This window comes from Halichoerus grypus, chromosome 3, assembly GCF_964656455.1.
Source record: "Halichoerus grypus chromosome 3, mHalGry1.hap1.1, whole genome shotgun sequence".
Taxonomy (NCBI): Eukaryota; Metazoa; Chordata; class Mammalia; order Carnivora; family Phocidae; genus Halichoerus; species Halichoerus grypus.
Window position 1 is genome coordinate 89,547,565 of NC_135714.1, and position 17,659 is coordinate 89,565,223.

Here is a 17,659-nt window from a genome sequence, read left to right on the forward strand (position 1 = left end):
GGAACCCAAACAGCCAAATTCGAGGAACAGACCCAGGTGCAGACTTGACTCGCTGCCTTCTGGAACAAAAGAACTACAGAGAGCCAGACAGTAGGCAGACAACCAGGTTCTTCCTGATTTTACTGGCAGCATTACTGCTGTCATGCATATTAATGTAGCTGCAGTAGCTGTGGTTGGATGTAGCCCGGCAAATGCCAGGCTGCGTGAACATACCATCCTGGACTTTATATCATTTCTATGTGGACTGTTCTAAAGGGAGAATGATAGAGAAACTCCTCCCCCCCCCCCCCCCACTGCCAGTGTTCTGCTTATTGTTCAAATAGTTTGCTTTCTCAACACCTGGGTTCCATTAAAGTTTAGTTCCAAAATAAAAAACCAGGCTATCTGAGAGACTGTGCAAAGCACACTGAGGTTAAAATTTCCCAGGTTTTTTTTTTTTTCCCTTTTTCCTTGAATTGTTCCTAGGATATTTGAAATTACTATTAGAATCTCTCCTACCATTTACGACCTCCATAAAAACCACACACATGCAGACTGACTCCTTGGGTTTAATTACGTTAATTACGTTTATTACAGTCCCTGCTGCCCCGAGCTCCTGGAAGATTCGCCTCTCTTCACCTTTCCCCAGCTAGAACAGTAGGGAGTCCTGTGTGGTCGTGGTTGGTGGTGCTGTTTGGCTACCAAGTTTGAACAAATCAGTCACCTCTAATAATTAAAAGGCTTTTAAATGTTACTATCTGTGTGCCCTACACATACCAGTCAGGGGCTTAGCTCTCAGCAGCAGATAAGGACTCTCCCTGAGCAACGGAGTATGTCAGTAGGCTCTGGAGATTGGAATTGACAGAAAGCCAGGCTCAGAAGGCAGGAACCGAGGGAGGACATGAGCAAAGACCACGTTAGCCTGGGACCTACCTGATGGGCTCTGCTGCTGATACCCGCACCTCGCCCGCCCCCCGTCCCAAAGTGTCACCTCCACTGCTCTGGCCTTGCTGTGAAGAGTTCCCATGTCCCCTGAAGCTTTGCGTGACCTTGTGTAGATAGAGTCCTGCCAGGAACATCTGCCTAGATCCCAGCCCAGCTGACAGAGCGTGGAGAGGGAGCACCTGCCTGCTCTGTTTGGTCCAGTGTAATGGGAGGCAGAGCAGGAAGGAAGGATTCCTCACTGTGGGAACAGTATTGGGTATTGGAGAGCCCCCCAAAATGAAAGTGTCCACTCCTGTATTGTAAAGACCCGAGTTAGTAAATATTTTTCTATCTGTTGGAAAAATGGTTTTTACTGTCTAAAACAAGGACATATTTTCACATGATGTTTTTTCTCTCAGATGGCAGTGAAATTCCAGCTTCGACCTTAATGGAAGTTTTGCTAATGAATGATTTTAAGCTTGTCATTAACAAAATAACATATGATGTACAGTGCCCCGAGAAAGGTAAGAGACACAGCTATGTAACTATCTTAACATTTCCCCTTAGTTGTGGGATTTTACAGGGAACAGGCTTAAGAACCTTCTTAATTAACCAAATGACCAAGAAGGCTTTGGAGAACCGAGGTTTAAGCTTTTCTAGCAGGGGTGTGAATGATCAGTAGCAGTTGCCCAGCAGTACTTCTTAGTGTCGTATACTTCTTTTACACTTTCAAGATTTCATTTTAGGATCTTGAATGCTTAACCTGACATTATTGGGTTAAGAAGAAGTGGGCCTGAAAATCATGACTCCAAGTGTGTATCCTGTAGCACTTAACTCTTTTTTCAAAAATAGACTTGATTTTTTTAGAGTAGTTTTAGTAGGTTCATAGTGAGACTGAGCAGATAGTATACAGTTCCCATATCCTCTCTGTCCCCCGCCCCACAGCCTCCCCCACTGTCGGCCACCACAGTGGTACCTCTGTTACAATCCGTGAACCTACGCTGGCCCTTCATTATTACTCAGAGTTCACTCTTGGGTTTTGATAAATGTATAATGACATATATCCACCATTGTAGTATCATGCAGAGTAATTCCACTACCCGGAAGTCCTCTGATCTGCCTGATCCCTTCCACCCCCTAACCACTGGCAACCACTAATCTGTTTACTGTCTCCATAGTTTTGCCTTTTTCAGAATGTTATGTAGTTGGTATCATATAGTATGAGGCATTTGTAGGTTTTTGTGTAGACATAAGTTTTTGGTGCGTTTGGGTAAATGCCAAGGAGCATGATTGCTGGATTGTATGTTAAGAGTATGTTTAGTTTTGTAAGAAACTGGCAAACTGTCTTCCAAAATGGCTGTACCATTTTGCACGCCCATCAGCAGTGAGTGAGAGTTCCTGCTGCTCCACGTCCTTAGGACAGCTTTTAGCCTTCTCAGTGTTTGGGATTTTGGCCATTCTAATAGGTGTGTAATAGCTTATTTTTTTAACTTGTACTTGCTTAATGGCATATGACTTCAGATGCTTACTGCATTCTTTGGTGAGGTGTCTGTTCAAGTCTTTGGCCCATTTTTTTAAGCAGGTTGTCCATTTTTTTTTAATTGTTGATTTAAGATTGTTTTGCATATTTTATTTTATTTTAAAGATTTTATTTATTTATTTATTTGACAGAGAGACAGCGAGAGCAGGAACACAAGCAGGGGGCGTGGGGGAGGGAGAAGTAGGCCCCCCTGAGGAGCAGGAAGACTGATGAGGGACTTGATCCCAGGACCCAGGGATCATGACCTGAGCCGAAGGCAGTTGCTTAACCAACTGAGCCACCCAGGCGCCCCTGTTTTGCGTATTTTAGGTAACAGTTCATATCAGATCTCTCCTTTGCAAATTATTTTTTTTCCCAATCTGTAGCTTGTTTTCTCATTCTCTTGGCATTGTCTTTTGTAGAGTAGAGGTTTTAATTTTAATGAAGCCCTGGTCTTGGCAGGAAAGCTTCAAGTTTCTCACCATTAAATATGATGGTAGATGTTTTTATCAAGTTGAGGAAGTTCCCCTCCATTCCTATTTTGCTGAGGGTTGTCATCATGAATAGGTATTGGATCTTGTCAAATGCTTTTCTGCATTTCTTGGTATGATCACATGATTTTTCTTCTTTAGCTTGTTGTTGTAATGGATTGCATTAATTGACTTTGGAAAGTTGAACCAACCTTCCATATCTGTAATAAATCCCACTTGGTCGTGGTGCGTAATTGTTTTTATACATTGTTGGATTCAGTTCGCTAATATTTTGTTGAGGATTTTTGCATCCTTGTTCATGGGAGATATTGGTCTTTAATTTTCTTTTTCTATAATGTCTTTGTCTGATTTTTGCATTAGGGTAATGCCTCATAGAATGAGTTAGGAATTATTCCCTCTGCATCTGTCTTCTGGAAGGGATTGTAGAGAACTGGTATAATTTCTTACTTAAATGTTGAGTAGAATTCACCATGAACCCATTGGGGCCTAGTGCTTTCCATTTTGGAAGGTTATTAGTTATTGATTCAATGTTTTAAATAGATAAGGCCTATTCATATTGTCTATTTTTTCTTGTGTGTGTTCCGCCAGTGTGTCTTTTCAAAGAATTGATCCATTTAATCTGGGTTATTAAATTTGTAAGCATGGAGTTATTCATCACATCCTTTATTATCCTTTTAATGTTCATGGGATTTATAATGATGTTAATATGTATAAACTGATATTAATCATTTGTCTTCTCTTTTTTTTCTTGTCCTGGCTAGGGGTTTATCAATTTTATTGATCTCTTCAAAGAACTAGCTTTTGGTTTCGTTGATTTTCTTTATTGACTTTCTGTTCTCAGTTTCACTGATTTTTTTTTTTTGTTTTAAGATTTTATTCTTAAGTAATCTCTACACCCGACATGGGGCTCGAACACAACCCCGAGATCAAGAGTTGCATGCTCTTCCGACTGAGCCAGCTAGGCACACCTCAATTTCATTGGTTTCTGCTCTTTTATTTCTTTTCTTCTGCTTATGTTGAATTTAATTTGCTCCTCTTTTTCTAGTTTCCTACAGTGGAAACTTATTGATTTTAGATGTTTCTTCTTTTCTAATGTATGCATTCAATGCTATAAATTTCCCTCTGAGCACTGCTTTGTTTCATCCTACAAGTTTTGATAAGTTGTGTTTTCATTTTCATGTAGTTCAGAATATTGTGTAACTTTTCTTGATTGCTTATTTGACCCATATGTTATTTAGAAGTGTGTTGTTTAATTGCCAAATATTTTGCGATTTTCCAGCCTCTTTTTGATTTCTACTTAAATTCCATTGTGGTCTGAGAGCATACATTGTATGATTTATATTTTGCATTTGTTTGAATGTGGCCCCAAGTGATGTTTATCTTGGTGAATGTTCCATGTAAGCTTGAGAAGAATGTGTATTATCGGTTGTTGGATGAAATAGTCTATTGAGGTTAATTCTGTCTAGATGATTGATGGTACTGTTGAGTTTAGCTATGTTCTTAATGATTTTTTTGCTGGCTAGGTCTCTCCATATCTGATAGAGAGGTATTGAAGTCTCCAGCTATTACTGGATTTATTTATTTATTTATTTATTTATTTTTTTTAAAGATTTTATTTATTTATTTGAGAGAGAGAATGAGAGAGAGAGCGAGCATGAGGGGGAGAGGGTCAGAGGGAGAAGCAGACTCCTCGCTGAGCAAGGAGCCCGATGCGGGACTCGATCCTGGGACTCCAGGATCATGACCTGAGCTGAAGGCAGTCGCTTAACCAACTGAGCCACCCAGGTGCCCTATTACTGGATTTATTTCTTCCTCCTTGCAGTTCTATCAGTTTTGCCTCTCATATTTTGACACTTTGTTGTTAGTTACATACACATTAAGAGTTACTGTGTTTTCTTGGAGAATTGACTCCTTTATGTAATTATGTAATGCCCTTCTTTATCCATGGTAACTTTCCTTACTCTGAAGTCTGCTGTGTCTGAAATTAATATAATTATTCCAGCTTTCTTTTTCATTTAGATATATATAAATTATAATATATTAGTTTCAGATATACAACATAATGATTTAATATTTGTATATATTGCAAAATGATCACCACAGTAAGTCTAGTTAGTATCCATCCATATATAGTTATAATTTTTTTTCCAGCTTGTTTTTGATTAGTGTTAGCCTGGTATATCTTCCTCCCTCCCTTTCCTTTTCATCTATGTATGTCTTTATATTTAAAGAGGATTTCTTAAATGAAGGGGGGGAAATCGGAGAGGGAGACAAACCATGAGAGACGATGGACTCTGAGAAACAAACTGAGGGTTCTAGAGGGGAGGGGGTGGAGGGACGGGTTAGCCTGGTGATGGGTATTAAAGAGGGCATGTACTGAATTGAGCACTGGGTGTAATATGCAAACAATGAATCATGGAACACCACATCAAAAACTAATGATGTAATATATGGTGATTAACATAACATAATAAAAAAAATAAAGAGGATTTCTTGTAGACAACCTGTAGTTGGGCCTTGTTTTTTAATCCAGTCTAATCTGTCTTTTAATTGGTGTTTTTAGACCATTGATATCTTAAAGTGATTGTTGCTATAGTCTGATTAGTATCTATCATATTTGTTACTTCTATTTCTTGCCCCTTTGTTTCTAATTTTGTCTCCTAGTCTTTCAATGCGTTTTGTGTTTTTTTTTTAAAGATTTTATTTGAGAGAGTGTGCATGCACATGAGCAGGGGGAGGGGCAGAGGGAGAGGGAAAAGCAGACTCCCTGCTGAGCAGGGAGCCCAACATGGGGCTCAATCCCAAGACCCCAAGATCACAACCTGGACTACCCAGGCGCCCCTGCCTTTTGTGGTTTTAATGGAGCATTTTATGATTCCATTTTCTATTGTATCATATCAGTGATACTTTTAAATTTTACTTTTTTTAGTGATTGCCCTAGATTTTGCAATATACATTTATAATTAACCCAAATTCACTTTTTTTTAAAAGTTCTTTTTCTTTTTTTTTCTTCCTAAGTAGGCTCCATGCTGGGCGTGGCTTGAACTCAGTGTGGGGCTTGAACTCAGAACCCTGAGATCAAGACCCGAGCCGATATAACCAACTGAGCCACGTAGACACCCCTAAAGATTTTAAGTAATCTCTACTGTGGGCCTCGAACTTACAACCCCGAGACCAAGAATTGCACGCATTACCAACTGAGCCAGCCAGGCACCTCCAAATCCACTTTTAAATAACACCAGACTATTTCACAGGCATTGCAAGTACCTTGAAATAACCATGTATTTCTTTTCCTTTTTTTTTTTTAAGATTTTATTTATTTATTTGACAGAGACGGACACAGTGAGAGAGGGAACACAAGCAGGGGGAGTGGAAGAGGGAGAAGCAGGCTTCCCGCGGAGCAGGGAGCCGGAAGCATGGCTCTATCCCAGGACCCTGGGACCATGACCTGAGCCGAAGGCAGATGCTCAATGACTGAGCCACCCAGGCACCCAAAATAACCATGTATTTCTAATTCTTTCTTCCCATCCCTTATCATTCATTTCACTCATATATAAGCTATAAGCATTGAATACAATTTTTGCTATTATTTTGAACAGACTGTTGTTACATCAATTAATAAGTGAAAGGAAAAATACGTTTTAATTTTGTCTTCCCTTATTCCTTCTTTAACGTAGAATTCCTTTATTTATGTAGATCTAGGTTTCTGACCTTGCATCATTGTCCTCCCTTCACTTTTAACGCTTCTCACAAGGCAGGGCTACTGGCAGCAAGTTCTCCAACTTTTGTTTTGAGAAAGTCTTCATTTCTCCACTTTTGAAGGATACTTTGGTGGGATACAGAATTCTAGGTTTGTGGGGTTTTTTTTTTTTTTTCCATGTTGACATAAAATGAATGCACCTTCTATAATTTCTAAAAGGAAGAGAATTTTATTGGAGTCCAGGTTAGGACAGCTGCCAGGATACGCAGTCTTCACAAAGCAGAGGGTGCTCTGTCAAAGGAACGGTTGGTGCAGGTTATTAAAATTTTTTTTTTTAAAGATTTTATTTATTTATTTGACAGAGACAGAGACAGCGATAGAGGGAAAGCAGGGGGAGTGGGAGAGGGAGAAGCAGGCTTCCCGCTGAGCAGGGAGCCCGATGGGCTGGATCCCGGGACCCTGGGATCATGACCTGAGCCGAAGGCAGCCGCTTAACGACTGAGCCACCCAGGCGCCCAGGTTATTTACATTTTTTTGCATAAAAAGTTACAAGTCGTTAGACAAAGGACATTTCAGAAAGTTGCCGACCTTAAGTTTCTAGTATATTCAGAGCTGTTGGACTTTAATCCTATGGGAACCAGGGAAGTTTCTTCCTTTTAATTTTGTGTTCAGAATGGTCTTTTGGGGTGGTTTTCCTTTCCTTTTTTTTTTTTTTTTTTAAGATTTTATTTATTTGACAGCGGGGGGAGCGGCAGGCAGAGGGAGACGGAGAAGCAGGCTTCCCTCGAGCAGGGAGCCCGACGCGGGGCTTGATCCCAGGGCCCCGGGATCATGACCTGAGCCCAAGGCAGACGCTTAACGACTGAGCCCCCGGGCGCCCCTGGGTTGTTTTCCTTAACAAAGCAGATGTACAGCATGTGTGAGGGCAGGAGTAGACCCTGCTTTGAGGTTTTGCCAAGTCATTTTGACCGTGGTAAATGGTAAAGTATAGGGCCCAGGACATGAAGTTGAAAATTTCTTTTATCGCTCTCAAGGCTGAGTTTTCCCTCTGTCTCCTCCTTGCTGGTGTCGTTTTCGGGAGGGGTCAGGTGTAATTTTCATCTGTGCTCTTTGGTAGGTGAGGCATTCTTTCTTCTGGTTTCTTTCAAGGTTTTTTCTTTATCTTTGACTTTCTGCAGTTTGAATATGATATGCCTTCTTGCTTTTTCCCTTGCTGCATAATTTTTTGTTCAAAGTTGGGCATGATGTGTTAGATAGTAGAAACTGAAGCAAGTAGGTGTTTAATGTGAGGTTTTATGTGTATCCAGCTAAGAGGCTGTTTGCTGTAGCTGCAGGTATTAGAGACTTGAGTTTCTTCTAGTGTCTGTTTTTGTCTTGCCTGTTGTCTCTGAGTTTCCCTAGAAATTCTTTCTTGGAGTCTGTGTCTTGCACAGAACTGCGGCCCTGTTGATGTGGTGGTGAGGTCTTGGGGGTGGGGGAGAAGCATTCTGTAAACCTACGATTGAATCTCGGGTGTTGTATTGGGCCAAAATTCCTGGGCTGCAACTTTCAGAAGAGTTTCTTAGCCTTTTTATTTTTCCTTCCCTTATGTGAGAGAGGAAGACTAGAGGGGGCTGGAGTGTGCTCACTGCCCTTCTTCCAAGCCAGAGAAGGCTCTGGTAAAGTAATTTCCGTGCTGTGGAGAAAGTTATGCTCAGGGCTGATGCAGAATGGTTACTTTTCCCCTCTCCCTGCTCCAAGCACCAGGTTATATGATCTCTGACCTTCACTGTGAGAACCTGTGGGGCTCCTGGAGGTAAAACTCATGAATGTGTTTTATTTCTCAAACCGGTCCACACCGAGCCTCCAGCAAATCCCCAGTTAAGTGTAAATGTTCCTGCCAGTATTGGCTCCAGAGGCTTCTGTTCCCAGTAAGCTGTGACTGTAGAATGCAGCAAGAAGGAATTAGTAAGTCTGTGCCTTAATAAATAGATTGATAAATAAGGGCAGGCTCTTGTTTATAGTTAGGATGCTAAGTGCTGACTGGTAAATGTGGGAGGGCTGCTGGAATCGAAAAGTCATATTGCAGCCAGATTCTCCCAATTCTGCATCAGCCAAGAAGTCTCAGAAGGTGCCAATGAGAAGGGGATAGGGGAGGGGAGGGGATTTAGATTTAAAAAGAATAAAGGCTAACACAGAGAAATGGGAGTAAGTCCCAAGGAGCTTAAGGGGGCTCCCACTAATGATAGCGGGTCCAGTTGAACACCATAGCTCCCATATCTTGTGACTTGCCCCCATTTTTATTTCAAGCTTTTTCTTACTTTCTGGTGTAACTAGATAATCCAGTCTGATCTTGTACCCCAGCATTGGTGTCAGCCATTTCTCTGAAGATCCCTTGAAGAAGAAAATATATTTTAAAATTTTAATTGTATGTTTGAAAGTTTTATGGAATTTTCCAACACAAACAAGTATAGAGAAATTAAAATGAATCCGTCATTTCAACAACTGTGAACTTTCTTCTACTGTTAATTTTTCTTAAAAATCAGGGCAGTATTTAAGAGAGAAGGATGGTAGAAGTTGAGAAATACAGAAGTGGAAACCCCTGTTAAGATAGAAAGTTCATGTTCAGTGAGTCCCCAATACTCTGGAAGGTCTTCTGCTTCCTTTCTCTGGGTTGAGTATTTGAGGAAACAAGTGGAAATAAATGTTTTTTTAAGGCATCTCATTGTTCTACTTGACCTTACTGTCCTGCAAGCCCCAACATGTCACATAAGCCTTAGGTCCGCGTGGACTAAATTTCAGCCTCCCTCCTGCCAGCTCCCTGGGAGGAGAGCCCTCTCCCTGCCTGGAGGGGTGGTTTGCTGGGATCGTGTTGCCCGGGTGCGCCCACGCCTCCCTGTCCTCGGGCTTACCAGGTGCCTCGCTGAGCACCAAGTCCCACTGGCTCAGGTTCACAGTGTGAATTCAACTAATGGGCACAGGAGCGATGGTTGGAAGGAAGATGACAGAGGAATTATACTGGATTAATAGAAAATTCAGTTTGTAAAATTATAAATTCGGAATTAAAAGATGTATTTAAACTCCGTTTCTTTTCTAAAGCATTGGCAAATTTGGATTTGAAAATTCAGGATATGAAAATGAAAAATCCACATTGAGGACACCTATAAAAGGAATAAACAGCTTCTGGTTTTTGTTAGGTGATACCACAGACAAATGTTTATTTATGTATTTAGAGAAATGTTTAAATTGGTAACACAACATACGAATTTTGCGGTGCCATTTCTGAAAGACCATAGCTTGTCACTGAACTCAGATAAACATTTTGTGTCACTTAACAAAGACTCTCTCTTTGAGCAAACTTGAGCCAGGTGCCTCTGAGCCCTCTTCTTGACTAGACCTCAGCCTTGGCCTATAAAAAGATTGTGGATTCTCAGGGCGCCTGGGTGGCTCAGTCGTTAAGCGTCTGCCTTTGGCTCAGATCATGATCCCAGGGTCCTGGGATCGAGCCCCACGTCGGCTCCCTGCTCTGCGGGAAGCCTGCTTCTCCCTCTCCCACTCCCCCTGCTTGTGTTCCCTCTCTCGCTGTGTGTCTCTCTGTCAAATAAATAAATAAAATCTTAAAAAAAAAAATATTGCAGATTCTCCACACAAATGATTTTGTTTACCCCCTGCCCCTAAGAGACTTGAACAAACACCAGCAGAGCTTCTGCCAGCTCAAGGGCCTATCCCTAGGATTAGACTACAGCCCTCCTAAAATACTTGCCTGGGGAAGTGCAGCACTGTCAGGAGAACTGTTTGTCCAGGAGAAGCCTGGTGATAAGCAGATAGGTCTGTGAACCCCCTCTTCTAGCAGTTACTTTGGAAAGCTTGCAATTATAAATCCTTTCTCTGTGCCTTTGAAGTGTATTGCTTCTACCACCCAGAACTGCCGTCTCAAGGACCTGAGAACCGCAGACGTCCAGGGAGGGAATTCTTGCTCTCACCCGCAGCGGGGGGCTGCCTTGCTCTGACTTGCATACTGCCCTCTGTCTGTTTCTCTTCCGCCTAAGTGCTCATTAACAACACAAATGGCCTAGTCTGGTTAACCAACAGCCTTCACACCCAGTTTTTGTAGATTTCCCCTTCTTAAGGCCCCTGTTCCCCTCCGTCCCTGAAAACACCCAGCCACCTCTGCACAAATAGAAGTTGAGCTCAGTTCACACTGGATCCTCTTCCTCACTGCAGTGGTTACTGATTAAAGCCTATCCTTATCACTTTAGTGTCTGGCTCTGTTTGTCCTGGATATGCTCCACTGCTTGGGACAGAATCCTGCCCCATCTGTACCTTTCTTCTATATGTAGACCTTTAATTTTTTTTTTTTTTTTTTTTTTTTTTAGGCCTTTTAAATAGCAGTACATTTTTCATCAAAACCAAAGGGCTCTCTGACTGTTCTACAAATCTCAGAAGCCTAGAAGGGAACTTCGACTTCTCACTTGTTCATTGCAGCTGTAGCTTAGAATGTAGAAGGGATTAAAGCCCACGCTCAAGTCTTGAAGGCAGTGGGTGGAAATGGAAGGGAAATAACTTGAGGCCCGCTGGCACGCACTGGAGGCACTGGAGCCTCACTGGTCTAGTCCTGACTCCAGGGCCCTAAGCCTCCTGTGGCTGCAGGTGTGCGCTGCTGGGGGGCAGGTCTGTCCCGCCTCGTCCCGCCTCGCCCCCCCCCCCCCCCCCCCCGTTCTCTTACAGTACTGAGCAACAGTTCCTCAGGAAAGAAGCATTATAGCCCAGTTTTTGTGGGAGTTTATAGATCCACAGAGACGGAAGGATTAAGAGAAATCCATAAGCAAAAGAACTTTGTTAAAAACTTAGAAACTGACTTCCTTTCTTATCAGTGTGAACCTCCTTTCAGATCTACATCTTGTTGAGAAGAACTTACACTTTAATTGCTTTTCAAATGTGTATTATGCTTTCGTTTACACGTGTGTACACCAGCTTCCGTTCCCCCGTGCATCCTAAAGTAATTTTTGGATAGATGGCTGGGGTCTTGGGGGGGGGGGGTGGATCTTAGGTTGAAGTGAAGTATAAAAATGACCATAAGGAGAGCACCTGTGATGAGCACTGGGTGTTGTATGTAAGTGACAAATCACTAAATTCTATTCCTGAAACCAGTATTACACTATATGTTAAGTAACTAGAATTTAAATAAAAACTTGAAGCAACAACAAAATGCACCCACAAACTGAAGTGTTACAAACTAAGGTGAGGCATGCACCTGGATTCTGGTAGATGGAAACCTTTAACTGTATGAAGATTTTTAAAGAAACAGTGAAGTCCTAGTACAAAAGAAAAAAGACAACATAAAGAATTTAAAGCCTACTGTCTAGTAATTTATCATTCCAGACTGTGTTGCTGTGGGAGGGACGAATCACCCGAGACAGGAAGAAAGGCCAATCCCAGATGCCTCCCTAGGACTTAGAGCGCCCAGGCCACCAGCCACGGGCACGCAGGTGGGGTTCCCGGGACTCGGAGAGCCTGGAGGAAGAAGTGTGGTGACGGCCTTACGTGTCCTTTGTGTCTTTTGTCAGAGAAACTGAGTATGGAGCATGCTACGGAGATGGACAATGTGAAATCCTTGGTTCACAGACTGTTCACAGCTTTGCACTTAGAAGAGTTTCAGAAAAAGAGAGAGCACCACTTGCTGGAGAGGATTGACCACCTGAAGGGACAGCTGCAGCCCCTCGAACAGGTTAGGAAGCGTCACCGTCGAGGCTGTCTGAAAGTAATACTGTTGGCTGAGCGCTTGCTAAGTGGATGTTTCTGTGGGTGCTCTACCTAGGCTCGTTTTCTCCTTCAGTCCTCACGATGAGCCTGTGCGTTTGGCACCCTTACCTTTGTCATCCTTCAGGTGGGGAAGCAGAGACAGCAAAGGTGCGTGGCTAGTGCCGGGCGGCCCGGCCCGAGCTGCCATCTTGAACTGGTGTGGTGCGGCCCCCCCTCGCCACTGGCCGCAGCGCCTCACTGACTGACGAGCAGATGGGCGGGGGCGCACCGGCTGTGGGATTCCCGGCCCCCTTTTTGGAGAATAGGCCCATGGCCCCAGCTCTGCTTCCCAGATGGCCAGCTGGGAGGTTGGCCATGGCTTCCTAGCACCCGAAGTTAATCACTGATGGAGGAAAAAAATAGTAACTTTTTTGGGGAGGCAGGGTCGGAGTTTATTTTATTTATTTATTTATTTACTTAAAGATTTTACTTATTTATTTGACAGACAGCGAGAGAGGGAACACAAGCAGGGGGAGTGGGAGAGGGAGAAGCAGGCTTCCCATGGAGCAGGGAGCCCGATGTGGGGCTCGATCCCAGGACTCCAGGATCATGACCTGAGCCGAAGGCAGACGCTTAACCAACTGAGCCACCCAGGCGCCCCATGTTTGTTTTAATTTAAGGGGAAAAAACGGCATCTTCTAAACCTCTGAACCCATTTGTGACTTTTAAAAATGGATGGGTGTCTTCTACGTATCTTTGTATCTGAATAGGAAGTTTCTGGAAATAAAAGAAACTTTTAATAGTATCCTCTGAGGATACTTAGGAGATGGTAGAGCGAGGGACTTTTAAATTTTATTTGTTGGATTGTGTATCAACATTTTTTTTTTTTTTTTTTTTTGCTTTTTAAAAAATTGGTGATATACCGACTCGCATTAAGACTTGAAAATCTGAAGGGGCGCCTGGGTGGCTCAGTCGTTAAGCATCTGCCTTCGGCTCAGGTCATGATTCCAGGGTCCTGGAATCGAGCCCCGCATCGGGCTCCCTGCTCCGCGGGAAGCCTGCTTCTCCGTCTCCCACTCCCCCTGCTTGTGTTCCCTCTCTCTCGCTGTGTCTCTCTCTGTCAGATAAATAAATAAAATCTTAAAAAAAAAAAAAAAAAAAAAAGACTTGAAAATCTGGAAAGGTGTCAATGGAAAGTTTTCCTCCTCCTACCATATCCTCACACCCAGGAATCACGTTAGATTTTCTTCATTTGTGTACACACAAGTACAAATAGATTATTTTGTTCCCCTTTTCCAAAAAGGGCATACACCATTACGTACTGTTCTCCCCTTTTTTCACCAACCATGTGTCCTGGAAGGATCTCCACGTTGGTACGTGGTGTCCTCACTGCTCCTGCGTAAGAGCTTGGTAGATACATGCACAAGTGTCAGTCTTTTACTCTGGAGAATCTGCAATGAACCGCGTGTGAGCAAGGATACCTATGGGGCGCATTCCTAGAAGTACAGTTGCTGGGGCAAAGAAAATAGGCACGTAATTTTAGGTTTCAGAGGACAGCCTCTTGAGTTTTTCATTGTATAGCTTTCTATACTATTTAATTTTTTTCCCCCACAAGCAGGTATTACCTTTATAATTTATATGACTCATTTAATGAACTGATTTGGAAATTAGTGATCACTCGTGAATGTGTCTGTTTCATAACTTGTCCCTAAATCAGACCTCGTTAAAATAATGCAGATAGGTGTTATTTTACTTTTGTTCTTTCTTTTCTTTCCCCATGAGTTGGTAGCCTGTAAGCTGAACCAGGCTGTTTTTGCCCCTCAGATAAAAGCTGGCATCGAAACTCGCTCAGAAGCCAAAACCAGCGGACTTCTGTGGACCGGGTTAGCACTGCTGTCTGTTCAGGGCGGGGCACTGGCCTGGCTCACTTGGTGGGTGTACTCCTGGGATATTATGGAACCAGTGACATACTTCATCACATTTACAAATTCCATGGTCTTTTTTGCATACTTTATCGTCACTCGACAGGTAAGTAGTTTGTTAGGAAAATGGGAAGTTGGAACATGTTTTGCAAATAATTCCTTATCCAACTGAAGTAATGAGCAATAAAGCCTTTTTTATTTACTGAATTGCTCTCTGGGTTTTGATAAGCTGATAAATTTAGCTGTTGTTTTTCACGAAGATATAGATTTATATACAGCACAGAAAAACTAAAACCTCTATAGAGAAATAAATAGTACAGCTCATAAATTTCTCCATGGAGATAAACACATCAAATTTTGTTCTGTGTCTTTATAAATAAAATTGAATATGTATTGCAAAAGCACTCAGTAACTTTAGCTTCATTGCATGATTATTGTGCCAAAACAGTTTTCTTTTGCTCCTTTCTATCAAGAATATGTGTGATTTCTCTTCCCAGCTTGCTTTTGAAAGCAGCAGCTGATCTCACGCAAGATGAAATGTTTTCCTTGTTTTGCCTTCTGCTTGCTCTGCTGGCCACTGCAAATATTTTACTCATCTGCCTGCTTTTGCTTTAGTGTTGCTAGGCAAGTGTCTTTCTTGCAGGGACATTATGTTCATTTAAAACATGTTCTTTTTTTTTTTTTCCTCTTAGGATTATACTTACTCAGCTGTTAAGAGTAGGCAGTTTCTTCACTTCTTCCATAAGAAATCAAAGAAACAGCATTTTGATGTGGTGCAGTACAACAAGTTAAAAGAAGATCTTGCTAAGGTACTGTATTGAAAATACGACACCTTATAACTGCCCATTTGGGATCATCTGGGAGCCAGAACATAGCATCGGGGAAATCCCCAAGTTAAATCTTGGTCCTCGATAGACTTCTGTGGACTGTGCTTTGCTCAGTGAAACAGTTGACATGTGTGATACTAATTTCATATTATACAGTTTTGTTTTTCATCCCCGTATTCTACATGGGGATATCTTTTTATGGGGGAAAATGTCTTAAATGACTTCGAGGTAGTAAAATAATAGTTTTCAGTAGCAGTCTTATTTCTTTTCACTGAGTATGTGTTTTTAAAGAAAACAGTCCAATATCAACTCAACTTTTTTTTCTTTTTTTTTTTTTTTTAAGAGCAGGGGCAGGGCAGAGGGAGAGAATCTTAAGCAGGCTCCATGTCCAGCACAGAACTTGACGCAGGGCTTGATCTCACAACCCTAAGGTCATGACCTGAGCAGAAATCAAGAGTTGGAAGCTCAACTGACTGAGCCACCCAGGCACTCCTCAAGCTCAACTTTTAAGAACATGAAAGGGGCACCTGGGTGGCTCAGTCGTTAAGCGTCTGCCTTCGGCTCAGGTCATGATCTCAGGGTCCTGGGATTGAGCCCGCATAGGGCTCCCTGCTCCGCGGGAAGCTTGCTTCTCCCTCTCCCACTCCCCCTGCTTGTGTTCCCTCTCTAGCTATCTCTCTCTTTCTGTGTCAAATAAATAAATAAAATCTTAAAAAAAAAAAGAACATAAAAGAAAGTAGACTTTTAGGAAGGTGACCACCGATAACACATTTTAAGCTTTTTAAAGGCATTTATAAGTTTCTTCTCCTTTAAAAATGAAAGAATCATTGTATGGTATTCCTCCTTTCATCTTTTCCATCTTTCCGGTGAGAAAACAGAGGTGCTTAGTTACTTGCCCAGGTAGTACACTGTTTCCAGGTGGGGAAACGAGGCTATGAACCCAACAGCCTGACTCCGGAGCCTCCGCTCTGAAGGTCTTCCACACAATCTGTGTCTGAGGCGGCTTTTACTCTGGCCTCCCAGTGGACTCATTAGCTTTGTTCAGGTGGTAGCTTCTCAACACATTAACTCGATTTTTAATTTTTCTTAGTAATTTTGAAAGAAAAACGTTTTGGTAAAAATCTCTTCCGTTGCTTAATGCATGCTCCTTTAATAGCCAATATTCATAATATCTCTTGTTGCCTGTATCTTCTAAACTGCCCATCCCTCAAATTAAAAAAAATAAGCTATTACTAGAATTAAATTTGTAATCCAAGAATTGGAGATGATAAAACCTTTAAGAGTTTTTAAATTTTTTCTATAAAATCACTACTTAGGGAAAATATAATGATTTTATTTTTAATTAGTGGGTACTCTTACCTTTGAATGATCTAATCCAAGAAGGCTAAGGGATGGATGTTCTTCCAACTAGTTCATAGCCCTGGGCATTGAAGATTTAAAGTAGCACCTGTAGGGGCGCCTGGGTGGCTCAGTCGGTTGAGCATCTGCCTTCAGCTCAGGTCATGATCCCAGGGTCCTGGGATCGAGCCCCGCATCGGGCTCCTTGCTCACTTGGGAGCCTGCTTCTCCCCCTCCCTCTCCCTGCCGCTCCCCCTGCTTGTGCTCTCTCTCTGGCTCTCTCTCTATCAAATAAATAAATAACATCTTTAAAAAAAAAAATAGCACCTGTGAAGTATTTTTTTTAAGGTAATAACATTGAAGAAGAAGGGAGACTGATAGGTCACAGAGTGTTTTTCTTTTCAAATAAGAACTAGAAAAACCATTATAAAGGGGACAGCGAACACAGCAAGAACTTGAAGGATATATTAGAAGCCTTAAACTCTTCTTTTCAAAAAGGATCCCTATTCATCGAAATACTGTAGACATTTGCCATTAGTAGTTTAAATATGTTTATTAACCTAAGGATACATTAAATTTATAGAATCCCTCTCGTGCAGTAACGCTGTTCCTCATTCTCTCTGATCATGTGCTTTCTTCTTTTTCCTGTTGACAGGCCACGGAATCCCTGAGACAGGTGCGTCACTCTCTCTGTTACGCAAAGAGAGGAACTCAGTGAAAGAATTAATCTTACGTTTTTTGAATGTCATTGAATTTTTCCAGTATGTGTTGGTTCTGCACCTTAGAAACTGGAACTTTTCGAGTCCCATAGTTCCTTTGAATTTGATCGTTTCAGTCTCTTTTGTTAATTAAAAGAAAAATGCTTGCAAAAACACAGGTATTCTTTGAAGTTCTCACTTGAGATTTTTGGTTTGTGGATTCACACGACTTGTCCGGGATTAATGCCAGGAGGAGCTTGGACGCGTGCATCCAAGTCAGAGCAGCTGTGGTTTGGCACTTGAGCTAAGAGTCCTCGTCCGCTGACGTTGTGTTCATTCCCCCGCAGAGCGGGGGTGGTCAGTGCGCGTGGCATTCACTCTCATGCTTAGGCTTCCCTTACAGTTGTCTTGTCATTAATTTATTTTGAAATACATGACAGAAGACCTTTATCATTAAACATAGCTAAAATTATGATAAAATGTCATTTGAAATGTTTCATCTTAACTAATACTCACTGAGATAGATACTGTTTATATGAT

The 17,659-nt window shown here is 42.0% G+C and overlaps 1 protein-coding gene across 3 annotated transcripts in view; it reads left to right on the forward strand.

Annotated features, from left to right (window-relative positions):
• The window catches only part of MCUB (mitochondrial calcium uniporter dominant negative subunit beta), a 91,823-nt gene extending 74,530 nt beyond the window's left edge, over nt 1-17,293 (forward strand). For all 3 annotated transcript variants that reach the window (XM_036098056.2, XM_036098055.2, XM_078069068.1), the window contains exons 4-8: nt 1,323-1,427; nt 12,160-12,320; nt 14,159-14,362; nt 14,949-15,065; nt 17,077-17,293. In XM_036098056.2, coding sequence (XP_035953949.1) covers nt 1,323-1,427; nt 12,160-12,320; nt 14,159-14,362; nt 14,949-15,065; nt 17,077-17,139 — 650 coding nt within the window. In that variant the 3' untranslated portion in view covers nt 17,140-17,293. The remainder of the gene's footprint in view (nt 1-1,322; nt 1,428-12,159; nt 12,321-14,158; nt 14,363-14,948; nt 15,066-17,076) is intronic.
• Nucleotides 17,294-17,659: the final 366 nt, after the last annotated feature.